This window comes from Zonotrichia leucophrys, chromosome 5 (assembly GCF_028769735.1).
Source record: "Zonotrichia leucophrys gambelii isolate GWCS_2022_RI chromosome 5, RI_Zleu_2.0, whole genome shotgun sequence".
In the NCBI taxonomy this organism is placed as follows: domain Eukaryota; kingdom Metazoa; phylum Chordata; class Aves; order Passeriformes; family Passerellidae; genus Zonotrichia; species Zonotrichia leucophrys.
This window is the reverse complement of record NC_088175.1, coordinates 55,872,043-55,897,794: the sequence shown is the minus strand read 5'-3', so window position 1 is coordinate 55,897,794 and position 25,752 is coordinate 55,872,043. Positions and strand designations below refer to the sequence as shown.

At 40.8% G+C, this 25,752-nt stretch overlaps 1 protein-coding gene across 5 annotated transcripts in view; it reads left to right on the top strand.

Annotated features, from left to right (window-relative positions):
* The first annotated feature begins 53 nt into the window (after window positions 1-53).
* GAS2 (growth arrest specific 2) overlaps window positions 54-25,752 on the top strand; it is a 74,322-nt gene continuing 48,623 nt past the window's right edge. The window contains exons 1-3 of one of the 5 annotated variants that reach the window (XM_064714221.1): window positions 54-185; window positions 10,256-10,414; window positions 18,082-18,206. In XM_064714221.1, coding sequence (XP_064570291.1) covers window positions 10,273-10,414; window positions 18,082-18,206 — 267 coding nt within the window. In that variant the 5' untranslated portion in view covers window positions 54-185; window positions 10,256-10,272. Of the gene's footprint in view, window positions 186-366; window positions 392-457; window positions 675-928; window positions 1,060-10,255; window positions 10,415-18,081; window positions 18,207-25,752 lie in introns of those variants that run through there. The other 4 variants (XM_064714223.1, XM_064714219.1, XM_064714222.1 and 1 more) reach the window with 4 other exon arrangements.

The following is a 25,752-nucleotide window of genomic DNA, read 5'->3' as shown; positions in this document are numbered from 1 at the left end:
CGGGCCAAGGGGGAGCCCTGCCTGCTTCCCTTCAGCCGAGGGGGGAGCCCTGCCTGTCCCCCGGGCCGAGGGGGGAGCCCTGCCCGCCTGCCCAGGCCAGGGGAGGGAGCCCGGCCTGCTTCCCCTTAGCCGAGGGGGGAGCCCTGCCTGCCTGCGCCAAGGTGGGAGCCCTGCCTCCAGCCGAGGTAGGAGCCCTGCCTGTTCCTCCCCTGTCAAGGTGGGAGCCCTGTCTGCCTGCCGGGCCAAGGGGGAAACCCTGCCTGCTTCCTCCCAGCCGCGGTGGGAGCCCTGCCTTCCTGCCCGCCCCAGCCCAAGCGGGAGCCCTGCCTGCCGGCTCTCCCCTCCCTCCCTGCCAAGGTGGGATCTCTGCCTGCCCTCCCTCCCTGCCAAGGTGGGATCTCTGCCTGTCTCCCTGCCCGCCCCGGCCGCGGTGGGAGCCCTGCCTGTCTGCCCTGTCTGCCCTGCCCTGCGGCGGGCTCGCTGTCAGCCTTGCGGCGGGGCTCTCCGCGCGGGCTCCTTTAAATTGAGGGCGTTTCGTGTGTCTCGCCGGCTGCTCTCGGGTTTAAAGAGAAAGGGGCCAGAGCGAAGCGGGAAGGTGATCTTTGCCCGGCGGTTCTGCGGTGGGGAGTAGGTGCTTTTGTTTCCTTGTTCCCCGTCCCGGGGAGGCCGCGGGGGTACGTGGGGGAGCTGCCGGGCTGGGCTGGGCTCGGTGGGCACCGCTGGCTGCTGGTGGGGGTCGCGGGTCTTTGGTGAGGGTTTTTCCCTCCCGCTCCCTGCCGTGGGAGTTTGGAAGCATGGCGGAGGCGGAATGAGAGCGTGCGTGGGTGTGTGGCGGAGATCCACGCGGGGCTCTCCCGGGGCTCCGTGCCGTGAGGATGCGGGCTGCTGGCCGGCTGCCCCGGGCATCCCGCGGGGGGCCGGGCTGCGGCGGGTTTGCTTGGTCCTGCCCCCGAGGGGCAGACCTGGGAGCAGCGCTTCCAGCGCTCATGGCAAAGCCATTAGCTCAGCCCGGCTGCGGAGGGGCCCCGAGCAGGACAAACGCATCGGACTCCGCGGCGGGTGAGAGCGGGGCGGGCAGGGAGGGACGGGGGGTGGCTCTTACTCGCTGTGCGCTCACCCCTGGCCCCAACCTCTGCTTTATCTTCATGGCTTCTCGAGGCAGCCCTGGGGTGCTGCTGGTGCGAGAGGAGGAGGGCGGGTTTGGCGGGGCTGCGGCAGCGGCGGCCGGAGGCGGCCGAGCTGCCCGAGCGCTCCCGGCCCCTCCGCCGCCCCCCGAGAGCGAGAACCGGACCCTTGTGGTGCCAAAAGCCGCTCTTAGCTAGCCCAGGGCTCTGCGTGTCCTCTGCAGGCTCTAGATCCAAATCTCCGGGGACAGAGTTTCGCTTTTGAGAAAGCTCTGTTTCTTTGCTGGCGTTCTAGGTGTAGGGAATGAAGGTTGCTGTTATCTAGGATTGCTGTGTGCATCCCGGTGCAATGGTGACATCTGAGCCTGCTGGCTCTGCACGCTCTGTTTCTTCATTAAGGTTCTAGGTGTGAGCAATGAAGGTTACTGTTATCCGGGATTGCTGTGTGCATCCATCCCAGTGCGGTGGTGACATCTGAGCCTGCTGGCTCTGCACGCTGTGTTTCTTCATTAAGGTTCTGGGTGTAGGGAATGAAGGTTGCTGTTATCCGGGATTGCTGTGTGCATCCTGGTGCAGTGGTGTTATCTGCACGCTCTGTTTCTTCAGTAATGTTCTAGGTGTAGGGAATGAAGGTTGCTGTTATCCGGGATTGCTGTGTGCATCCCGGTGCAATGGTGACATCTGCACGCTCTGCTTCTTCGTTAAGGTTCTGGGTGTAGGGAATGAAGGCTGCTGTTATCCGGGATTGCTGTGTGCATCCTGGTGCAGTGGTGTTATCTGCACACTCTGTTTCTTCAGTAATGTTCTAGGTGTAAGGAATGAAGGTTGCTGTTATCCGGGATTGCCGTGAGCATCCTGGCTCAGTGTCATCTGAGCCTGCTGGCTCTGCACACTCCTGGAGGACTGCAGCTCTTGGGACAGCTGGATGGATGCATTGCAGGCTCCCCAGTGCACTTTCAACATACTCCTGACATTACTCTGCAGTGAAAAATGAACGAATTATTATTGGTTTTCCACGTGCGTGATGTATTTTTTGTTTCGTTGCAAAGTGGATGCTGTGCCAAGTGGAACAGTTTGATGAGGGTTTCGTGACGTGGATTGTGATTTAATAGGAAGTTTCTAAATAGGACATTCCTGAATTCATTCTGTATGGTGCCATGAGCCATCTCTCAGGATTATACTGCCCTTGTTGGAACCATGGTCAAACTTATATGAAGGTGGTGAAGTGCTGAAGAGTCAGTACTATCCTCAAGTTCTTGCTGCCACTTACTTTATCCTGCTAACTTATTTGGTCACTTTATTTATTTTACCTACAGTCTTATTTAAATTGGCACACTTACTATGCACAGTACCTCTTCAACTCCACTTTACACCTCTCAGCTAAACTTAACACTAATTTCAGGACAGGATTTAGAAATGGAACATCATAATTAAAAGCAAAGCTGATGATTGGAAGTCAGCTTGTAGTACTGCATAGTGTCCTTACCACAAGAGACACTTCTGCTCCATGAGAGATGTGATATGTCAGTTTAAATATGTATTTTGTTTTCTAACTGGTGGAGGTTGAAACTTTTGTACTAATTTTTAATGGCTATTTTGCTTAGACAATCAGGAAAACATATAGTGAGAGCCGTGCAAAGAGGAATCAACTTCAGAGGTTTTGGACAGTGTTAGGAATCAGGCTCAGTTTCCAGAAGTTATAATTTTATGAGCAAGTAGATATTGAATGTTCCTAAAGTTTTGCTTCAGGAGCATTCAGTTTGTCTGTGTGAGAAAGACTTTCTGCTTTCCTTTTGGTAAGGGAGACATTGTCAAGGCAATGAAATTGTTTCTAGTAGGCATAGTCCTGAGAATGTCTCGGCTTCAATGATTAGAGCAGATTTTACAGTGCAGTTAACTTTGTTTTTCCCTGGCCTCAGACCAAGGGCCTTACAGGTATAAAGTATTGGTAAGCTCTTGTGCCAGGCTCTCCATCCTCCCCCCAAAGTGCTGCACACACTTGTAGTGGGCATTCATAATGTAAAGGACAAAGACTTCTTGTGATTAAAACTTACTCTATCAGTGTAGATCACATTTTGATGCAAGCCATGAAAAATTCTAATTGATTAATGAGTTTCAGATGGTGGTTCCCCTTCAGTGCCCCTCCCCCTGCTCCTAATGTACAGTGTGTTCCAAGTTAATCTGGGAAAACTCGGAAACCTTGGGCTAAATTGGTTGTGGTATCTTTTATAAGGATAATAAAATATCTAGAAAAATTATATTTCCTCATAAAGATATGCTGCTGCATTTGTCAGCTTGTGTTTTATCTGCTTGTTTATAGAAGCGGGCAAAGTAAAGATTACATGTAAGATACCTGTGTGATAATGCAGATAAGAATGTTGTTTCTTATAGAAGGGAAAGCTCTGCAAATAGCTCTTGAGGAGGAAATATGCAAGGTAGTAGCAGAATGACTTTAAAAATGATTGTGTTTGTGTTTATGTATGTAAAAGGGCAGAAGGGGAGTGATTCCTCTTCTGTAGCAAACTGGAAATTGAAGGTGGTAAAAACTGACTAGGTAACATCGAACAGTGAGTGGCAAGTCTTGGGTTTTTTCTTACTGTTTCTTTTAGTCCATTTTTAGCATTTCAAGAAAAGGAGCTTTCACAGTTTCATTTGGGAAAGTCATTCCACTGTGTAGCAGATCTCACCATGGGGAACAGTTTCCTGACATTAAAGAATGAAAAGTTTTTAGTTATTTTTGTGGCTCTCAAAGGAAGGCATTCATATATCTTTTTTTTCCCCCCTCTTTCTGCATGTATGTGTGTATATACACATATGTGTATATATGTGGAAAAACAAGAGCAACCTTTAGTCTGTGAACTGATATTATACTCTCCAAATCTGAAAAATGTCAACTCTGAGACAGGAAAAGTAAAGTAAGTTTTAAAATGTGAATGTATTTATCCTTGTTTCTGCCATGTCTATAAAACTGGCACTTGATGATGTGAAGGTGGTGATTGCAATAGGGGTCCCAAATTGTGAGCAGCTTCATTTCTGCTTGCACAATCATGCATTTTGTTCTGCAGCTCACTCTGTTTATGAACACTGAATCTCAGCCCTTTTTTGCACTCAGCTTGCTGTTGCAGTTAGGGAATGATGCATGCAGTCCATTTAAACTGCAGTAAAAATTCAAAAGTTCTGTTCTTTTCCATCTGCTTGAGGTGATTAGAGCTAGCAGGGAGATCCAGCAGAGACCCTTGCCAGGTACACTCGTGAGCTCTGTTCTGGCGTTTGATCCTGTGTCTCCTCTCCTTCCAGGCTGGCTGCTTTCCAGTAGCATTCCCTTCTCCCTGGGACAGCAGGAGATTGTCTGTGTTTGTGGCTGATACCCCTCTGTCAGAGCCAGTGTACAGGCCAGTGCTCAGGTTCCAGCTCCTTCAGAGAAAGCCTTGCTGACCTTGTCTGAGTTGTGTCTGTTTCCCCTGTCACTCACAGTGAAGCAGCTGCACAGTTGTGTGTGTGATGTTTAGTTCCTAAACTAAAAGGCTAATATGCTTCTTCACTCATGTTATAACAGATTTCCTTGCACGAGCTCCAATCCTGATCAGATTTATGGAGAAGAGTCTTTGGACCCAACATCTATGACACCTTCTGTTGCAGCAGTTCAGCTTTGCAGAGCCCTGAGCTGGCATCTGTGCAGGTGTGCTGGGTGGCTCTGGTTTGGCTGCCAGGGCAGGGTCAGTGGCTGCACAGAGCCAGTCCCTGACCCTGCCTGCTGGGCAGCAGTGCCCAGTTTGGGGCCAACCTGATGTCTGTCACAGTGTCCCTTCAGCTGCTAAGGGCACGTCATGTGGCGCCTTTGCACCAGAGGTGATTTGATTGGTCACTGCTGCAAGTGCAGACATTTGCATTGTGACAGATTTTCCCCCTCCACAGACACTTTTAACTTGTTTTTATTGTTTTCTAAGTGAATGCAAAGAAAAATGCTTGTTTCACTGGATACTTCACTTCTATGCTAATTCTGAAGTCATGAAGATCAAGTGACTCAGCAAGACTTCTTCATTCCTGACCTGGAAGGATTGTATGTGGGAGCAAGCTGCAGGAAATGGTTCAGGCCCCTTTTTGTTTGAGAATTAATGCACATTTAATTGGGAACCAGGTTGAAGTGACAGTGAAACTCATGTGGTGCAGAGAGCCCTGCATGGCAGCAGCTACTCAGTGTAAGCTGTTATGCATATATGCTGGGACTGGATGGGTAAATTGGAGTAAAAACTTATTAGTTCACATGATTAGCGGTCTGCAGCACATGTATTTTCTCTGTATGTATATCTATGCATACATGCAAGCTTTTATATGTATACATTTTTTCCTCCCTTTTTATACTTGGTTCAAGAGAGCAATCACAATTTTACAGGTGAGGAGGGTGATTGGAATAGGAAAGGGAATTGAATCTGGGGGTCTGCTGCTGAGTGCTTCATTGTGCATCCAGTTTTACTTTCTGGATTAAACAGTCTTTGCCTCCTGTGTGTTTTGAGTACAGTGTATCATTCTTGATCCCTTTTTTCCTACCTGCTAACCCCAACAAAAGCCAGTGGAAGCACAGAAGATCATTTGTTTGATTCTCATTGCTTTCACCTGATGATCACTGATAACAATCATCAGATAGTGTAAAGTTACTCTGCTGGCAAAATACAAGCAATGAACTGCAATAAACAGATAACTAAATGCACTACTGTAGAACAAAATAAAAACTTCACTGTTCAGTAGGAGCAAGCAGAGAGAAACAGGACCTTTTAGTGTGTTGAATCTGATACACATTTCTGGGTGTACTGTAAACCATCCCACACTGAATTCTTCATTAGACAATGAGGCTAAGAATTTGAGACATCATCCTCTCACTGAGAGAGGCTGAAAAAAGGCTTGTGCTACATAAATATGAACTGTAACAAAACAGGATGAAAAGTAGTCAAAGACTGTTCCTCATCTACATTCTGAATAGTAGGGGAAGCAGTTGCTTTAAAGCATTTAGAGGTAAGTTTTGAAATGCTTCTGCATATCACGTCAGCCTCAGCAGTTTACAGAGACGTGTAACATTCTATAAAATATTTGTCATGTTTGTGTTGGCTGGTTTTAAACAGCTGTATATATGGTGACTTGATGTTGCTGTTAGAAAATAGTGAGATTAGGAAACCCAATATTTTTTGGCTCCTCGGTTCATACTTTGTCTGCCAAAAGGAAAAGGATGAAATATTTGTTTGGGCCAGAGACTTGCCTCAGCTGTGGTGATGTATCTTTAAAAGCTGCTGTCCACCTCTGATGCGAGTTGGTCCATCCCTCTGACCTCACTGAGAAATTGTCATCAAACTTTTCTTCAGTTCACTAAAAATGAAATATATGAAGAGATTTGAAGGCATCTGAGTGATGAAACAAGGGCCTGGCCTTCACCACAGGGAGAATCTTCATACAGGTCTTGAAGGAGCTCAGTGTCCATTGCTGTCACCTTCACAGAACTCTCACATTTTGGCTTCTTCGTGGATCCCAGCTACTGTCTGATGAAGTTCTAATAAGTATCTAATAAATACAATTGATGAAGTAGCTGGACCATTTATTGAAATTTAGATACTTCAGTACTGAAGTATTGTGAAGGTTTAAGTTGAATTTAGCAGGTTCAGTAGCAATCAGTGTTTGCATGAAGGATAATTCAGAGCTGGAAAGTTTTTGGTGCTTGCAGTTTGATAACTGATCTCCAGTATAACTTGTAGAGTTTGTGACAGGAGATACTCTGCTCCTTGGAAGCCGAGTTGTAATTTTTTAATAATTAATTTTAAAAGTCCAAGCTAGGAATTTTGTGGATTTTACTGAAGTGTAGGGCAGTTTTTCAGAAAAATAATGGAGAAGTGAAAAATTTTGGGTTTGTTTTGGAAATGAAATCAAAGAAAATTTACACAGAGGTAAGGTTGGCTTGTATGTGATTTATCTGTGATTTTTCAGGCTCTTCATCAGTATTAACTTTCTCATTCCTCAGTCCTCACCTTGCATGCCTACTTCACAAATTAGTGCGTACATTGTTTTCATTCAGGGCTTTATTTCAAGCAGACCTAGTCCCAGTATAGAGATGCATTAATCAATTTCACCTTCTAGAGTGAAAATGATCAATGCATCTCTATTTCTCTATTTCTCTCTCATTTTCACCTTCATTTTGTCACCTGTCTGTCTGGCTTTTGTTATCTTTCCAGTTTCTCATTCTGAGGATGGGTCTGATGAAAACGACCTCAGAACACCCTTCCTGTCTCTCTTTTTGCTTCTTACTTACCAGAGTTACTATGAGACTGAAGCACCCTTGCATCCTCCAACATCTTGAGAAACAAATTGCAGGATTTTCCCAAATATTTAGATACATACACTCAGGAATAAGAATTCTCTCTCTTTTCTTTTTTTTTTTTTTTTTATTTTTTTGCTTTTTTTTTTTTGCATTTTACCACTGTCGTTGCAATGGTAATTCAAGAGAAAAAACTTACTTCACTTCTGGCTCTCACTGTATCATTGGAGGTTATAGACCCCAGAAAATGGTCAAAATTATTTCGAGGTTCTTTCTGGAAAGAAAGTATGGGATGGATTCTTGATCTTTCCCCTATAATCTTTGATGGCAGCTGGTGTCAGTTATCTGTCTTGCCTCTGTTTCTATCCAAAATGATTTGAAAGAGTAATTTATGTGGTTCTGGCTAACATAGAGAAACTTTAAATATGCTGTCATTGAAATTCCTTAGCTGTTGGTAGCTTCTAGTCTGAATCAATCCATTTTGAGAGTGACAGTCCAGATGGATTTTTGCAGAGCTAACAGTCCAAGTCTTTTCCCTCCCCTCCCTTGCAGCCTGCCCTAAATGAACAGGTATGATTTGAATTTAATTAACCAGGAAGCCATAAATCCAAGCTGACATTTTTACAAAGTCAGTTTCACAACAGAGCTGTGCATGAGTTAAGTACTTTAGTCTGCTTTAAAATGCTCTGCCTTCAAACAAACTTTGATACATAAGAAATTTTTTTTGTTAGAAAAATGTAAAATGTACTCATAATTAAGAAATATGTGTTTATAGAAGAGAATAAATCTTTTTTATGTATGTTTTTGCTTCTCCCCCAGTGAAAAAAAGTTGTCTAATTTCAATAAGAAGTATATTTGTAGTGAAAGCTGTGCCTGTCTCAAGGACAAGCTAAACTTCAGGACTTGGGGTGAGGTACTGTCAAAAAGAGCTTATGCAGACCTGTTTGCCAGCATGGAGTTTAGTTACACAGAGTAGGTTAAAAATGCTGAAGTATTTTAATACAAGTATTAAGATACCCCAAATACCATTACATACATTAGGAAAACTCAGTTACGGCACAATTTTATGGAAAGGCAATTTTTATTTTTTTTTTTTTTACATTTAGTAAATATTGTCTTTTTGACATAGAAATTGGTTTCAGTGTTTTTGTTATTCAGGCCACAACGGATAGTATAATAAATTGTTCTTTTTTTCTGCTGTTGTTTTAAGGTCACAAATATCTGTTACCTGGTATGAAAGGTGTGGAAAGGACAGAGAGAAAGGGTTTGCAGGTTCATAAATGGAAGGCAGTTGACATGTCTTGCTACAATTGGTGTGGAGAACAGGCAAAGGACTCTTCCTTGTGGGTCTCACAGTCACTTGAGGTCTGTCTGGTGCCACCTGTACAAGACCTGGTGTGGGGGTGTTTGAGGGTCCCCAGGACGAGGGAAGAGATGGGAATCTTAACTCCATGTTTCAGAAGGCTGATTTATTATTTTGTGATATATATTATATTAAAAGAAAATGATATATTAAACTATATTAAAGAAAGAGAAAGGAGACATCAGAAGGCTAGAAAGGAATCAGTAATAAAATCTTGTTACAGATTCAGAGTCCAACACAGCTGGCTCATTGGCCATTAATTAAAAACAATTCACATGCACCTGTTTGGTAAACCATATCCAGACCACATTCCACGGCCATCAGATAATCAAGGTTTACATTTTATTTCTGAGGCTTCTCAGCTTCTCAGGAGAAAAATCCTAGCAAAAGGATTTTCATAAAACATGTCAGTGACACCCTTGTGTCTGCTGGTTGGTGTAGGCTGCAGCCTACCTGGCAAGGAAGTATTTCAGCTCACTGCTACAAGATTCTTTCAGAGAGGGAAAAATAACCTTGCACACTTCTGGCACAGGTGGAGGCACAGAGATAGGTGCAGTGGTTCTAACAGCAGTGGCTCTTGTGACTGACAATGCTTAATACATCATGTGTTAGAGATTAGTTGTCTTACCTGGAAAGTTTCAGTGAGTCATCACTGAAGCAGAGGAGAATTTGGCAAGTGGCAAGTGTGAGTGACCAACACTGGCTGTTCTGCTGCTTTCTGAAGAGATAATGCTTTTGAGTCAATATATTCGGTGTAGTTTTTCCTTGAATAATTATGAAGCTGTAGGATAGGCTGTTTCCATTTGGTTATAGCATTTAGTACTTGTTAATAAGTTTGCTGTAGGAGTGCAATTTGGTTGTTGCCATGTTTTTTCTGGGCATGGTCCAAAAATCTCTGAAGCTCTCCAGTTAATCTGAATTGGTATTGGGTGTTGGGCTAGGCACTGTAGTGAGTTGTTAGCTTTGTGCAAAATGTTTATTTTCATTTGATCTTAATAATTCCTTGCAGATCATTTTGTTGTGTTTGCAATATGTAGCTTGGCGAGTACAAATGAGGTTAACATTTATCTATATGATTTATTCACTTACAAAAAAAGATCCATTAACAAAACAAAGTTTTGGTCACTGGTGTGTATTAGACCCACCTCTGTTTGTCTGATATCTGATTTCTTAGGCACATGATTGCTGTTGACATGATTGAATTTCAGAATAGTTCAGGTTGGAAGGGACCTTAAAGACTTCTCATTGCAGCCCCTTCCCTTCCCTGCCATGGCAGGGACACCTTCCACTGGCCCAGGGTGCTCAAGGACCTGTCCAGCCTGGCCTTGATCCCCATTCCAGAGATGGGCATTATATTCTGGTTGGGATTATCGTCTACAATTCTAAAAATGGCGCACGTGAGACTTTGATTGGTGTAATGAAGAACTTTTTTTCCTGTTTTCTTTCCCTTTTCCACAATTTTGTGAGCAGGGACGAGCGGATAAGCCATGTGCACTGCCCTGAGCCCGAAGGCGCGAGGGCCTGGCCTCTCCGACATGCACCAGTACAGCCAGTGGCTCGCCAGCAGACACGAGGCCAACCTGCTGCCCATGAAGGAGGATTTGGCCCTCTGGCTCACTAACCTGCTGGGTAAGGCACAGCAAGATGGAATAATGCACATGCTGTGAGAGCTCCTCGCACTGTTAGCTGGGGATTCTGATTTCCTTGTGTATCAAAAATAAAGTTGTTAGCAAGGTCGGAAAAGCTGATGAGTCATTTGCTTCCACTGTGTTTCTGTGAGTAGCATAACTGAATATTATACATTCTGTGTTTAATTTTCTTTCAAATTTCTTTGTAATTCTTCTTTTTTTTTTTTTTGGCATGTATTTTCTGTACCTATACCACTAAGATGAATTATACTAATTGCTGCTTTCACCTATGTCTTCCATTTTTACTGATAGGCCTCCTGAAGAGTGTGGTGTAGTGATTGTCTTGAGCAGGAGGAACCATTTAATAGCTCTTCTCTGACCAAGTGGTCAAATAATTATAATTTCTGCCCAAAGCAAGGCATGCTGAGACTTGTGGTAGCCTGTGCATAGAGGGGTTTGACCTAGCATAGCTGGGACCTGGAGATTTACTGGTGTGCAGACAAAGCTTGCTGTTGCCAGAAGAGGATGCAAACCAAAATTGAGGGAAAAAAATCAGGTACATATAAAAAAGAGCAAATGAGATTGTCCCTGGCAGGAAGGAAAGAGATGTGCAAATTATTCAAGAAGGTGGAATTTAGAAATTTACTTTGAGATGTGCAAATTATTCACAAAGGTGGGATATAGAAATTCTGAGCTAGGAAATAATATGTTGTTTGCTGAGAACACTCAGGGAAAAATATCTTTTATGTGGTCTCTGTAAATACAGAGGATACTACCAAAGAAATACATGACTTAGAGAATACCTCATCCTATGGGAGATATGCCAGTAATTCCTCTCATTAAATAAAGAAAAGAAAAATATTTCAGAAGCTGTGTTTACATGAAACTTTAGTTGATGGGATTTTGGAAGGAAATTTGGTGTGCATGGTTTTGGAGGATTTATTTAATTTAAAAAAAATTCTGAAAATCTGTTCTGGTGAGACATGGGCAGTGTCTTGTCATGGCAAATGCTGTAGTTAAACCATCTCAGTGATATCATACTGTAACAGAGTATATCCAGTGTCTTTCATCAGCTCATTCTATATTGCTGCATTTCCTCTTTTTTAAGAGAAAGAAAAGGAAATATTGCTTATGTTATGACAGATGTGATCAATAAGCACAATGTCAATAGAACACAATATTTTGCAGGTAGACAATACTTATTTTTGAATTGAGTTATGAATCTACAACTGCAAAAGTGGCAGGTGTTTTTATTTATTTGCATGGTACTTCCATTTAAATTAATGTGTTTTGAATATAAAATTGTCTGTGCAAAACCAGAACAAAATTCAGAACTTTTAATTCCAATTATCACAAGACAGTAATCCAAGTGACTGTTTTTGAATTGGAAGCAGCACATTCCATTGAGGATTCAAGATATTGTTTAAATGTTTTGAACAATGAAGTTTTAGTGATCCACTCAAAAACAAACAGAAGATTGCTTGCAGTTTGTAACAGAGTTCTCCCAGTGATAAATTTAGGAATGAGGTCACTCTTTGAGCAAGAAAGTAGCAACCAGCAGGAGGTTCCGAAATGCCAACTGTAATTAAATATCTGATTTTTCATATGGACACCAAGTTCTGCACTGCAGGACTAAATGGGCACAACCTTCTTTTAATTAAGCAGTGTATACAGTTCATTTGCTTAATGCATCCCCCACACCTTCTTGCCCCAAGCTCTCCTTTTCTCAGAGTTTGTGCTGATGAATTGAAATTATAGTGTTTTGTTAGAGTGCTTTGAATTCCTGTGTAGACATTGTTATTCAAATTAATAATTCAATCAAATTAAAATTCACATTCAAAATAAATGAGGTGTGAATTAAAATAATTATTATTCATAAGAGTATATTAACTCAGAATTCAAATTTTGTTTAATTACTGCATAATTTGGATAAACTTTAAATAGAGAAGGTATGTGTGAGGATGCTGCTGTACAGTAAAATAGGAATGAATATACAGCATGCATTGTTCAGCATCCAAAAGGATAGAAGAATATGGAAGGCTTTTTTTGTTTTGGGATTTTTCCTGTCTATGTGAAAGAAATAATGTATTTTGAATTAATGGTCAGTAGACTTTTACATGCATGGATGTGCAAGTAACATGGAGTAGATAATCCTGTGTGTGACCACATCCTGGCTTGCTCTGTCTGTATCTTCTGGGGCTTCATTGTAAGTGGCCTTATTGCAGTTTTCATGCAATAAGATTTCTCAATTCATAAAGGAAATTAATATGCATTTCATTTAATTTTTGCTGTTTTGTTTCATTTATATTTTGTCATTCATCTGTGCTAGGACTCAACAAGGGCACATAATTTTTTCAAATAAATATAGATTAAAAAATAGTATTTTAGGCAAATACAGGGCTCAAACTCTTTGAGGTAGTTTGATCAAGGGGTGGTTTTTTAGGAGATTTTTATGGAGAGACAGTTATGTTCTATGCAGTGTTACTGGAAGTTGGCATGGTGTTGGTTTTGCAGCAGTATAGCCTGATGTGGTTCAAAGTCAAGCTGGAAAACATGATTGGGATATTGCACTTTATAATATGAATGAAGAGTTTTGATATCAGACAGAAAGCAGGAATAGTTAGAATTTGACCTTACCCAACTGATAAATTAGAAAAGTGAGAAACATGGTGCAGCTGGAAAATAACATGGGAAGAACTTTTAATCCTGAGATATTTTTGCATATTTAATTTAGCATGGACGTTGTTGTGGGGGTTTTTGTTTAGCAATCAGCAGTACTTTTGTGTGCACTTTGCTAATTATTTTTTGGAACCATGTCAGAGAAACTCAGAGCTTCTGAGAGGACAGTTCATCTTTACAGCTCCATTGCTGAATAGATTTTAGCTGTCTGTACTCTGGGGGATGGAAAAAGGACATTGCAGATGAAATCCATGTGTCAGATGGGATTAACTCATATGATCTTGTACCTCAGAGCATTTTCAAAGTGGGACATGTCAGTGTTGTGGTTTGTCTGCTGGAAAGGAAGATTGCAGCCATGGATGTTGTGCCTCCTGTCCTTGCTTCTCTCTGTTGAGCTTTGGAGTCTCAGTCAAGAGTGGCAGTGACAAAGCTAACAAGATGTGTTAATCTAGCTGATTTACGAGTCATAATGATCTCTGAGCCTTGTTTCTGTTAGGTGTAGAGCTGATGAAGCATTTGGGAATGCTTTCACTTCTGGCAAACTCCAAATTTGGTAGATTGTACTTACAGTTATTACTTTAGTAGAATGTTCTTGTGGACACTGAGAAGTTCTATTCCACCCTGAGCAAGCTGCATATGGGAATTAGCACACTTGGGCCACAGAACTCTTCTAGTAGAGGCAAAATGGCAATTTGAAAGATTTGCTTGTCTGTTTTACTCTCTAGTATTGTCTTGTTTTCTTCTGTGTGTCTGCAGAAGCAGAATGGCTGACAAGAGGAGGAGTGGGGCTCCTCACCACCCTGTAGCTTAGGACAGGTACAGAGAGATGGTTTCTCTGTTTCCTCTTGGGCAGTTTTGTGGACCTCTAATCTTTTTCCCCATTCCCAGAGTTTATTTACAGGTTGCAGAGGGTTATAATGTCTTTTTGTTCCATCCAGCTTCATTTAGCACGTGAGACTGACTGCACCTCAGGCATATGTTGGGTTCCAAGATTTCAGTCCTGAGCCCTCTTAGCAGAAGAGGGCTTCAGAAGCTCATGGCTGAGGGGCCAGGGAACGCCAGATGCTGAGAAACTGGACATGTAAACATTGAACGTTGTTTGATGCATGTAAAAGTTGCTTGGATGCAAAAGAAGGAGGCTTGAAGGAGAGGAACAGAGGTGAGGGTGTTAGGAGAGGCGTCAAGTTGAAGACAAGGTTAAGTATTTATAAGGCTGAAGGAGGTGTACAGTTTGAAGCTGGAGAATGGTGTCTTCTGCAAAAAAACTGTCTTTCTTTGATTCTGAATTAAATCTGTGTCAGCTTAGTGTTCTTGCTCACCTTGTTGCCTAAGAGCATTCTGTGACAGAACGTGTATGTTCAACATGAGTTTGTTCAGATCCATCCAGTGGGACATACAAGTTTTAATTGTCTGAGTATCAAGACATTCACAGTACTGATACCTCCAGTGATTCTACTGGCACTGATGTATTTTCTTACTTAGTTGAGTTGCTTTATAATTTTCTTTATTATCACCATGCCTTTGGAATTTTTTGTATGTCCTGTTTAAGGTAAGTAATAATGTCTCAATGCTTTCAAAATTATTTCTCCTACTGTCAACTATTGTAGGGAGCAGAGCAGTCCTGTCAGAAAAGAACCAGTTTTGTATCTGCATAGTCACTGGCCTTGGTTTTCTTTATTTTTATTACATTTTGTGTTCCTGAATTTATATGCCATTTGAATTGAGAGGGTCGGAAGCAATTGTTTCAGTGGGGCCTCAGTATTGTAGATGTTTCAGAGATTCCCTTGAGTGAAATATTTATATTTGTAAACTACTTTTTTTGTGTTACTACACAAAATATACAATTAAAATAGCCCATCAGCAAGTTGTGAGGCTGGAGTCAGTCCTGCCCTGTAGTTATTACCCCAAGTGTGAGAGGAATTAGCTAGATTTGGGTACCTGGATCTTTAGGTCCATCTCTTCTTCTGAAGACTCTGCATGTCTGAGACTTGTAAGGAAAACTTTATCTTCAACCTCTTGGGCACACACCCAAGGCATGAACTCTCCCATTATTTTTTCATGGACCTCCAGTCTGGTTTTATGAGGTTCCCCCAGCACTGGGTGACCTTACAGACAGTTGCTCACAGTTTGCAAGCGGTGGGTGTTCAGGTGCAGCTGTTTGACTTTTGAGGGGACTTTTTCTGGTGTTTGTGGTAAAAAAGAAGGTAGGCAGCCCTCGAGACGTTTCTGAAAGCCTTCATATTCCTGGATTTTCTTCTCGTACTTGCAGTGTTGTTTTTTTTATTATATTTAATGTTATTACCATTCTATAAAAACATTGCAACTGCTTTCTGGTAATTATAGGGGGAGTTGTACATTTTTAATGGAGTTTGATGTTTTTTCCATACAAATACATGGAGGAGTTTTTTTCCTCAGGTTATGAACATTACTCTTACTTGAATCAATACATTTCTACTGTTAAATATGTCAGCGTGTCTGTTTCAGCAAAGAAATGCCACCTTATGAAGCCATAAAATACAGGGAACTGAAAGCTGACACCTAATATACTTTTCATTGGAGACAGATGTTCAATGCAAAACTCATTCTTTCAGATTTCATAAAGGCAAATAGAACTCAAATAATCCAGTTTAGCGTACAATATGCAGTGACCAAACTGCTAATGCAATTCAGCACTTAAAATAATATAAATATATTGTTCAATAGCAGAAGAAGATAAGCAAAATTTTTTATATCTCTGTAAAAAGAAAATATCGTTAAATAAGTTTTAAGGGTTTTATAACATTCTATTATTATGAAATGATGCATCTATATATCATAGGACAGAAAAGATTATAGAATGTGGGAGGGTTTTTTTTGTGTTTGTGAGAAAATTGTGTTGCAAAACAAAATAAAAATTCTTAGTCTGTTAAAGATACTTCAAATAAATTTTTTAGAAGAGGAATGTATTATAAAAAGTAATACTCAAGCAGTTCCTGAAGCATAGTTATTTTTAAAATTTAGCTTTCTAGTGGCTTTAGACCATTTTGTAAAAATGCTGATGGGGGAAATGGGAAAATATGTAGGCTAGAATGGTGGCAAAGTCTTTTGAGATGCTGAGCTGTTGAGGTTTTTTTATGTCTGGGCTATTATAGTTTCATTCCTGGCTTCATTTAATCTGGAGATATGGCAAAAATATTATCAGTTAGGCATAAGCTAACTCTGCCTGTCTGCAGTGCTGCTGCTGCTCCTTTGCCTGGAGAAGTCATTTATGCATACAGGAGCTATAAAGTGGGCGACATGGCAAACAGAATCAAGTGGGAATAAAAAAGGGAAAATCTTCATGTTAAAAAGGTATTTCTGAAGTAAAATGTGATAGAAAAAAACAAGTTTAGCTTCAATGAATAACAGAAGTGTGCTCTATCTGAAGATGGTTTGCTGCAACAATCTTCATTGTTTTTATCTTAACCTACCAAACTGAAAGGACTCACATTTTGGGTTTTGCCCAAAAGATGCTAAAGTATCTCTAAGTTTTCAGACAAAGGCCCAGAGAAGTCAGCTTTCCTATAGCATTTTAAAAATCTTACTGCTTTATAATGCTGCTCTCTTCAGTATTGTGACATGGAGTATCAGGTTACAATGTATAAGCAAGAAGTTCAGTACTAATGCGTGTACTTCATTTTTGTTACTTTTGAATGTTATTTTTTCCCCTCTCTTCTTAGCAAAAAAGATATGGGAAAGATTCACTTTTCCTATTTTGCTTGACAAGAAATTGCAGTGAACATGTTCTAAACAGATTAATATTTTCACTTTCCAGACATCTCATGGAAGCAGGAGTGGGTGTGGATGGGATGAGAAACCAGTCTCACTTCAGTTTTTAAATATTCTTCCTTTTTCTTTTTTGGCACATTAGACTGTTGTTGCTAATGCATGCTGTGTAACAGACTATGAGAAGTGAGTTAGTAGTGTTATTTCCTAAATGGCATATTTAAATCCTGGAGGGAAAAAATGCTGTCATAATTGGAAGAACAAGAATTATTCCTTGATATTCTCTTGATAAGACTGGAAGTTAAAAGGGCTGAAAAATACAGCAGCTCACCAACATAGTGTCCAAAGTAAAGGGAACTATTTTGGTAGAAATGTGAAAATGAAAAACCTTCAATAGGAAATAGGAATATTTTTAGTGAAGATTACGTTGAGATCCTGGAAGTTGAGTCTGGGATGGTAAATAATTCCCTTCCTATCTGGGGTCAGCATGCAATTCCCTCATGGCACATGTGATCCCCTCTTCCAGGGGGATGTGATTTCATTTTTATTTAAGCTGTAGAAGAGGGGACAGTTCCTGGCAGCTGAAGTAATGCCATATAGTCTGATCTGAGAATTGATATAGTTTAAAAGCAGGGTATTTGAGGTTTGTTCTTTTAGTGAAAATTTTGATCTGTGTGGCAAGTAGATGTATAATATGAAGTTTTACTCTCCGTTATTTTGTTATGTACCTAACTTCACTTCTGGAAAAGAGCATTCATAGGAGCCTTGCAGTCACAGTCTTCTCTACTTCTTGAAGGATTAAGATTTAAGAATCTACTAAAAATATGCCACCCTTTCCTTTCTGACATGATTTTCTACTTCTATTACAAATCAATTCTTAGCAATTCATGCTATAACTGCCCACGCACACTGGTGTAAATAATTTTCCTGCTGTACTCTTTTAAAACATCCTGTTCAAAGCACTGGATCTTCATAAGTAAAGTGAAATACACAGGGTTGGATATGCTAGAACTATTTTTCAAATATCACATGCCTTCCCAAAGAAATCATGGGGTTTTTTTAATAATTTGTGTATATCTACCAGTAAAGTAGTATTGAGGTTATTCATACAATATTCAAAGTAATGCAAGTTTTTTTGTTAAAGCTTTTTTCAGGTTTTTTTTTTTTTTAATTTATCTTTTTACACAAATGCAGTCTATACCATTGCCTGCTCTCTGCCATGTTAACTTTCTGTTTGATGTGCAGGTAGAGAAATAACAGCAGAAACCTTTATGGAGAAATTGGATAATGGTGCCTTGCTTTGCCGGCTAGCTGAGACCCTGCAGGAGAAATTTAAAGAAAACAGCTTTGATGCAAACAAGCCTGCCAAAGTAAGTGTTGGTCTGCACTCTAGCATGTAATACCATGTAGTATCTGATGGATTCCAACCTTTTGGTCCTGAGGGTTTTTTTGAACAGTTAAGAGGTTTTATATGTGGAGATTCTCCAAATGGGTGGGGAGGAAATTGCTCTGTGTAGAAAAATTGCAATATGAAATTGATGGAAATAATGTTTATTTGGTATTTAAGTATCTATGCAAAGCAGTTACTCAAAAATATTTGTAATATGTGGAGAATAAGAGTAAAACAGATCTGGCAGTGGGATGTGGTAGGCAACAGTGAAAATATGATCCTTGTATTTATTTTCAGGAGGAGTATTAAGTAGCTGTGGGAGGTGTCTTCTCCTCTAAGAACAGCTCTAGGGAGACCAAAAATAAAACTCTATAGTTAGTTTTGGTGCCTTGAGTTTGGTGCCCCTTGGTGTACCAGGAAGGGTTTCAGTAAAGAGTTGAAGGAATTATATGGAAAATGTGAAACTTAGAAGATACTTTGGAGTTTTGGAAGGATCTGTTTAAGGACTTGTTTGAACACAACCTTGCTTTAATTTAAACTATTCTGAAGGGACAGTCTTACTGGGAAACATTCAAGAGTGCAGCAAGTTCATTTCTTGGAGAAGTAGAATTAAACGGTTGACACATTAACACATTCAGTATGAAACTGTTCTTATATTTTTGGTTGCATTCAGGTACATCTTCCTTGAAAGCTAAAACAGGCAAATAAAGAACAGGTAGAAAAGAGGCCAAGAACAGAAATCACATAATGCATTTTCTGCTCTTGATGTTTCATAACTTGTCTATAGCAGAAAATAGGACATGGCATAAATTTTAGCAGCTGGTCTGAGAAATGACAGTCTTGTGTCAGTTGCACCTGTGTAAGTTGTTTTTCTTGGTTCCAAGTTCATAATTGTTGATGTAGAAGAAATTGTCTGTCATATTTCCTAGTCTAAATTATAATCAGGTCTTCTTTAGTAGAAGTATTGGGTGGCTTTGGAGTTCCTCCTCATAATATGGTCTGGCATGCCTTCACCTAAGTGTCATGGTAGTTTTCAAGTGAGAAACACATAGGGCAGTCTTTTTGATTGAGCCTAGGGACTAGCTAGGCAGAAGGAAGAGTTACTTGTACTGGTTTTTGTGTTCTAAGTTACATTAGAAAGCAATTAGACATTTGCAGTCCCATATGTGGTCATTATTTAGATTTGTTGGTGTTTATTTATCAGGCTGGTACAACTGACAATGCATTTAAAAGGAAAAAATCCACCTCGCTGCTGTTTTCTCAATGTATGTTATCTCATACTTAGTAACAATTCAAAGAAATGGCAGAATAATAGATTTGTATCATTGTGTACTATTAGGGAGCTATTCATCCTTTCAGATTTTAATTCCCTGTATAGCACTCTTGGGCAATAGGATGAGTATTCACAGTGAGAAATCTGACTTTGTCTTAAAGGAAGATGATCTATCTTGCTCTGATTGATACGTACTGCTGATCATGAATTCATTGTGAAGCTCTTTGGGGCTGTCTGGCCAGTTTAGCAACAATAGCAACAGATTTAAGAAGGCATTAAAAGCTAATATTACATGCACTGATTCATCAGCTTTTTGCCATAATTCCCTAAATTCATATTGCAGTACTCTACAAAATAGCAGAGGTTAAATCCTATTGCTTCTGGTTTAATAGCTTGTGCAATAAGTTTCAAGTCCATGTCAGTTTTGCAGTTGGTTTGTTAACTGAACTGTATCATTCCCTTTCTTATTAGTGAGCATTGACCTTCCTTCAGGTTTCAGGAATCCCCTAGGCCAGCATCAGCTATTTTGAGTGTGGAGTAAATTGGGAAAACAGACGTCAAAAAAGTTCCCAAAATATTGTGTTTTCCAGATCTGGAAGGAAGATTGTCATGTTGACATCAACAGTTCCTTTTTTTGTCATGTGGAAACACTTGTGGATACTGGGGACAGTTTCAAAATACATAGGAAATTAGTGGTAATGTGACTTTGGGGATAGAGCTTTAAGAGACTGAAAAGGAGATTAAATGGATTGTGATGAAGAAGTAGTCTTCTTTCCTTAAGAGTCAGAGACAGGCAAAAAAGGCATAACTTTTTATGCATGAAGGAAATTATGGAGTTGCTTTTTATGAGTGATTGGATAGGTTAGGATGTTTATGTGGAAAAAGGGGCATGTGATGGAGCTGGCAAAATCAGGAATGGTGTGGTAAATGGGCAGTTTCTATACAAAAACTATGGGACATGAATGAAGCTGGTGGAAGCCAAACAGAAAAAAGGGAGACCTTGTTTGCATACAAATTGGAAAATGCTGTCAAATGTCACCATGATATTTTCTGAAAAATCCCTTTGCCAGGATTTTTTCTCCTGGGAAGCTGAGAAGCCTCAGAGAGGAATGAAAACAATAATTATCTGATTGCTGCTCCTGTGTTTGCTGCTTTGGAATGTGGCTGGACATTGTTTACCAACAGGTGAATGTTTGATTGGTTCCATGTGAATTGTTTTTAATTAATGACCAATCATGGTCCAGCTGTGTCAGACTCTGAGTCTGTCATGAGTTTTTATTATTCTTTTCTGGACTTCTGATGTATCCTTTCTTTAGTATAGTTTTAGTGTAGCATTCATTAATATAATATCATAAAATAATAAATCAGCCTTCTGAGAACACGGAGTCAAAATTCTCATCTCTCACCTCGTCCTGGGGACCCTCACAAACACCACATCAAGGAGTGTTTAAATTGAATAACTTGAAAAGTGTTTCTTGCAGATATTGTAGGATTTCTCTGCAGTAGGTCCCATGCACAAACCTTCTGTGCCTCAGCAAATACTCCCACAACTAAAGTTTATGCTTGCAGGAGGATTGCATGGCACAAGAGAGTGGTGTTGCCCATCAGACTGTGAAAGCAGATTTCTGAGCAATTCCAGGATATTATGTGTTTGCTTGGCATGTTCCAGGTGAATACATTTACATTAGAAGGTTTTAAATGCACTTCAGGCCATGCACTGTGTGGGAGGCAGAGCTGCACAATCCTGAGGCAGCACCAAGACTTTGTGTGTCTGGATTGCTCCTCTCATTGATATTTGTCCTTGGGAAGGAAAGGTTTGCTCCCTGGTTTGAAGGGAACAAACTGGTTTGTTCCCTGGTTTGCTCTTTTCAGTGGTTCTCCTGCACACCTCTCTCTCTGCTCCTGTTGAACATTGCAGAAATAACAAGAATTTGCATCACAAGCTAATTGTCAGGGAAAAAGCAGGGCAGATTTAAGTATTTAACTACTTGGTAGTCCAACTTTGGAAAACATAATGATTCAGAATGCAAATCAGGTCATGAGGAACAAATTTTGATTTCTAATAATATAATTTAACAAGGGAACATCAAGTCTTTTTCCAGAGATTTTTAATTAACATTGACTTTGTATGGAATGCTAATACTTAAACACTTCATAAATTTTATGTTAAACCTGGATGTTTTTGTAACATTTTTGCTATTACTTCAATACATGTATCAAAGATAGGGATGGCATATTTTCTGAGAAATTTATAAAAATCCATTTTTAGATTTGCTGGATTTTGCCTCTAATATGAAATGTTATGTTCCTATTACTTGTTTTGTAAAGTATTTAAAGCAAACTATAGACATCATTGTAGCAGAAAGATTCGGATTTTTATTTAGACTACTAGGAATAGTCTGGAACAGAAATGTAACAGAGACTTGCATGGAAATTACCTTATAACTTGAGAAAACAACATAATTTAGACCAACTGTCTTCAATTTATGGTGCAGTTCTTAGGTCTAAGTTAGTGGTAGCAGTTCTCTGGGAATAATGAATAAGGAAGAACTACAGAATTTGATGCAATTACCAGTAGTGACTCCTGAACCAAGATAAGCCGAAATTCCTGAAGCAATACAAATAGTGAACATAAGTAATGACTGCAATGCAGAAGAAGAAAACAAATTCCTTTTGAGGCATAGACATAATTTATAGCTGCCAAAATTATGTTTAATTTGTTTATTTGAATAAATATTCAAATTTGTGTTTGTTTATGTAAATCAGCCCCAAAGGCTTCAAGTACGCAGTAAAGCTTTGCTCATAACTTGAGGCTGATTTAGAAATTTTGTTGTATAGATAAACACCCCACCATGTTTTTCAAATCATGGAAGTTTTTAAGTTCCACACCTGTTTAGAATTCCCTGGGCTATGGTAGTTTCCTTGTGGTTTTTAATTGGAAAACTTACAGAAATTCAGATTCTTTATTGTAAAGACACAGATGCATTTTTTTCTCAAAAATTACCATCAAGGCTTTGGAGCATCAGATTTACCGGCAGTGAGGTTCATGCTAAATTCTTCCTGAATGTTTTCAGCATCTGCATCAAAATTTCATCTTTGTTAAACGTCTGAAAATTCAGAAAGCGAACAGATAAAGCATCTCAAAAAATTCTGTGTTTCTTTGGACTCTCTAGAAATTTCAGTCTTCCTTGACACTTGTCTCATGGGAGGTAATGCACTATTTGGAGCTAATCTTAGAGAAAAGGGCTGGAAAACCCTCACCTTGGTTGCACTTCAGAATGTCACAAAATGTGAGATTGCTCATTGGGAGAACACCAGGTGGAAGAGGAAGAGGAGGCATAATGATAATACAGCTGTATATCCACCATTATCAAGGAATTTGAATAGCTTCTTACATTTGTTATTTAGACTGACAGTGAAAGGCTGTTCTCTATAATTCCATGGATCAGAGTACGATGTTATTCGACCACGCTGTCAGTGAAATTATGCAAACCTTTTTCAGTAAGAAATTTTAGAACCTGTAATGTGTTTTGATGAACTTCAAGCATTTAGTAAGAATTTTTTTAAGCATTTTTCTTAGCTTGGGTTCTTTTGGAATAATTAAGGGGTAAAGTGATTTTGAAATTGCTCTTACTAAAATGAGTTGCTTCTGCCAAAATTTAGTGGTTTTTATGCTTTATTTTGAGAGAATCATGTCCCCTTTAGGAATGTGGTATTTGATAAAACATAATTTGGTAATACATAAGATGCTTTAAAAAATATGTCCCATGAAAATCCATATGATTTACAGATTTCACCATTTGTATATCATGGAAATACTTTCACATCTCATGGAATAATTGGTGCTTATTGGCATGTTCCTTCACAAGTCATGTTGTGTGACAATGCCACAAAGAAATGCAATTCTTCTGTTAATTGCAATCCTCGAAATTTTTTTTCATTTAATTCTAATAAAAATGAGGGAAATTCAGAAACTAGGATTCTTTTTGTCTTCTTCAACTAACTCTTTGCTAATTCAGCTCTGAGGTTGTGATGGGAAAAGCTCAGGATCATCTGCCAAGGGTAGGGTGTAATTGCCCTCTGAAGGAGCAGCTGTGAGAATTGCCACATTGTGTTCTAATCAAATGTTATTGAAGAAGCCCATTATGAAATGCCAATTTGAAAAATCCCCAGCTAAATGTTAATTCTGAAACCCAGAGATCTGAGGAAAAACCACAGACCACTTAATGAATGTGAATGAACTACTGAACCCCTGTTTGCATGGATACTGTGGGAAGGTCTTTGCCATGGCTTACCCTAGTGTCTCTCTCTTATTGTCTCTGTTCATAAAATCATAATACACTTAAAAATAATTAATTCAAGTCTCTTCAATGCTATCTAATTTTAGTCATTCTATTTAATGCTACTATAGCATTAGAAAAAAACAAACCACTATTGATTTTTGCATTTGGCCCTCTAGCATTTTCAGAGAGTAGCAATAATGGCTTTTAATTTTTGGTTCATACATGCCTGGAGTTTTTGCAAATTACTTCTTCAAGCTTTTGGAAGAGTGTTGATAAAAGAGAACTTGTCAGTAGGCATGGATGTGTTCCAGATGTAGATGTCTAGAAGTTTTAAAAGACAATTTATTGACCCCCCCTATTGTATTTGTGGGTTGCCCCATGGCAGGGAGGAATGATGGGTCTGACTCTGTGTCTTCAGAAGGCTAATTTATTATTTTATATTATGTTATATTAAAGAATACTATACTATACTAAAGAAAACAGAAGGGATACAGACAGAACGTTAAAAAGATAACAATAAAAACTCATGACTCTCTCTCCAGAGTCCCAACACAGCTTGGCCCGAGTTGGCCGACAACTGAACACAGCTCACAGCAGAATCCAAAGAAAAAATCTCCAAACACAGTCTGCATGAGCAAGACACAGGAGAAGCAAATGAGATAGGAATTGTTTTCCTTTTCTCTGAGGCCTCTCAGCTTCCCAGGAGAAACTCCTGGGCGAAGGGATTTTTTCAGAGAACGTGGATGCTGCACTCCCCAAGTCTTTGGACCATAGTGACCCAATCCCGCCCTGAGATGGAGTGGGAAGGAGCAGCATCTGACACCTGTTGAGGTGAGCTCTGTGCTGTGATGCTCCATGAGCTGTGCAGTGCAGACTCCTGGCTGTGATCTCTGTGCTGTGATGCTCCATGAGCTGTGCTCTGCAGGCTCCTGGGCTCTGTGCTGTGATGCTCCATGAGCTGTGCTCTGCAGGCTCCTGGGCTCTGTGCTGTGATGCCCCATGAGCTGTGCTCTGCAGTCCAGACTCCTGGGCTCTCTTGTGATGCTCCATGAGCTGTGCTGTGCAGACTCCTGGCTGTGATGCTCCATGAGCTGAGCTCTGCAGTGCAGACTCCTGGGCTCTGTGTTGTGATGCTCCATGAGCTCTGCAGTGCAGACTCCTGGTTTCTCTGTTGTGATGCTCCATGAGTTGTGCTCTGCAGTGCAGACTCCTGGCTGTGATCTCTGTGCTGTGATGCTCCATGAGCTCTGCAGTGCAGACTCCTGGCTGTGCTGTGATGCTCCATGAGCTGTGCTCTGCAGTGCAGGCTCCTGGGCTCTGTGCTGTGATGCTCCATGAGTTGTGCTCTGCAGTGCAGACTCCTGGCTGTGATCTCTGTGCTGTGATGCTCCATGAGCTGTGCTCTGCAGAGTCCTGGGCTCTGTGTTGTGATGCTCCCTGAGCTGTGCTCTGCAGACTCCTGGGCTCTGTGCTGTGATGCTCCCTGAGCTGTGCTCTGCAGTGCAGACTCCTGGGCTCTCTTGTGATGCTCCATGAGCTCTGCAGTGCAGACTCCTGGGCTCTGTGCTGTGATGCTCCATGAGCTGTGCTCTGCAGACTCCTGCGCTCTGTGCTGTGAAGCTCCATGAGCTATGCAGGACTCCTGGGCTCTGTGCTGTGATGCTCCATGAGCTGAGCTGTGCAGTGCAGACTCCTGGGCTCTGTGCTGTGATGCTCCATGAGCTGTGCAGTGCTGTGCAGACTCCTGGTTTCTCTGTTGTGATGCTCCATGAGCTGTGCTGTGCAGTGCAGGCTCCTGGGCTCTGTGCTGTGATGCTCCATGAGCTGTGCTCTGCAGTGCAGACTTCTGGGCTCTGGGCTGTGATGCTCCATGAGCTCTGCAGTGCAGACTCCTGGGCTCTGTGCTGTGATGCTCCATGAGCTGTGCTGGGCAGGACTCCTGGGCTCTGTGCTGTGATGCTCCATGAGCT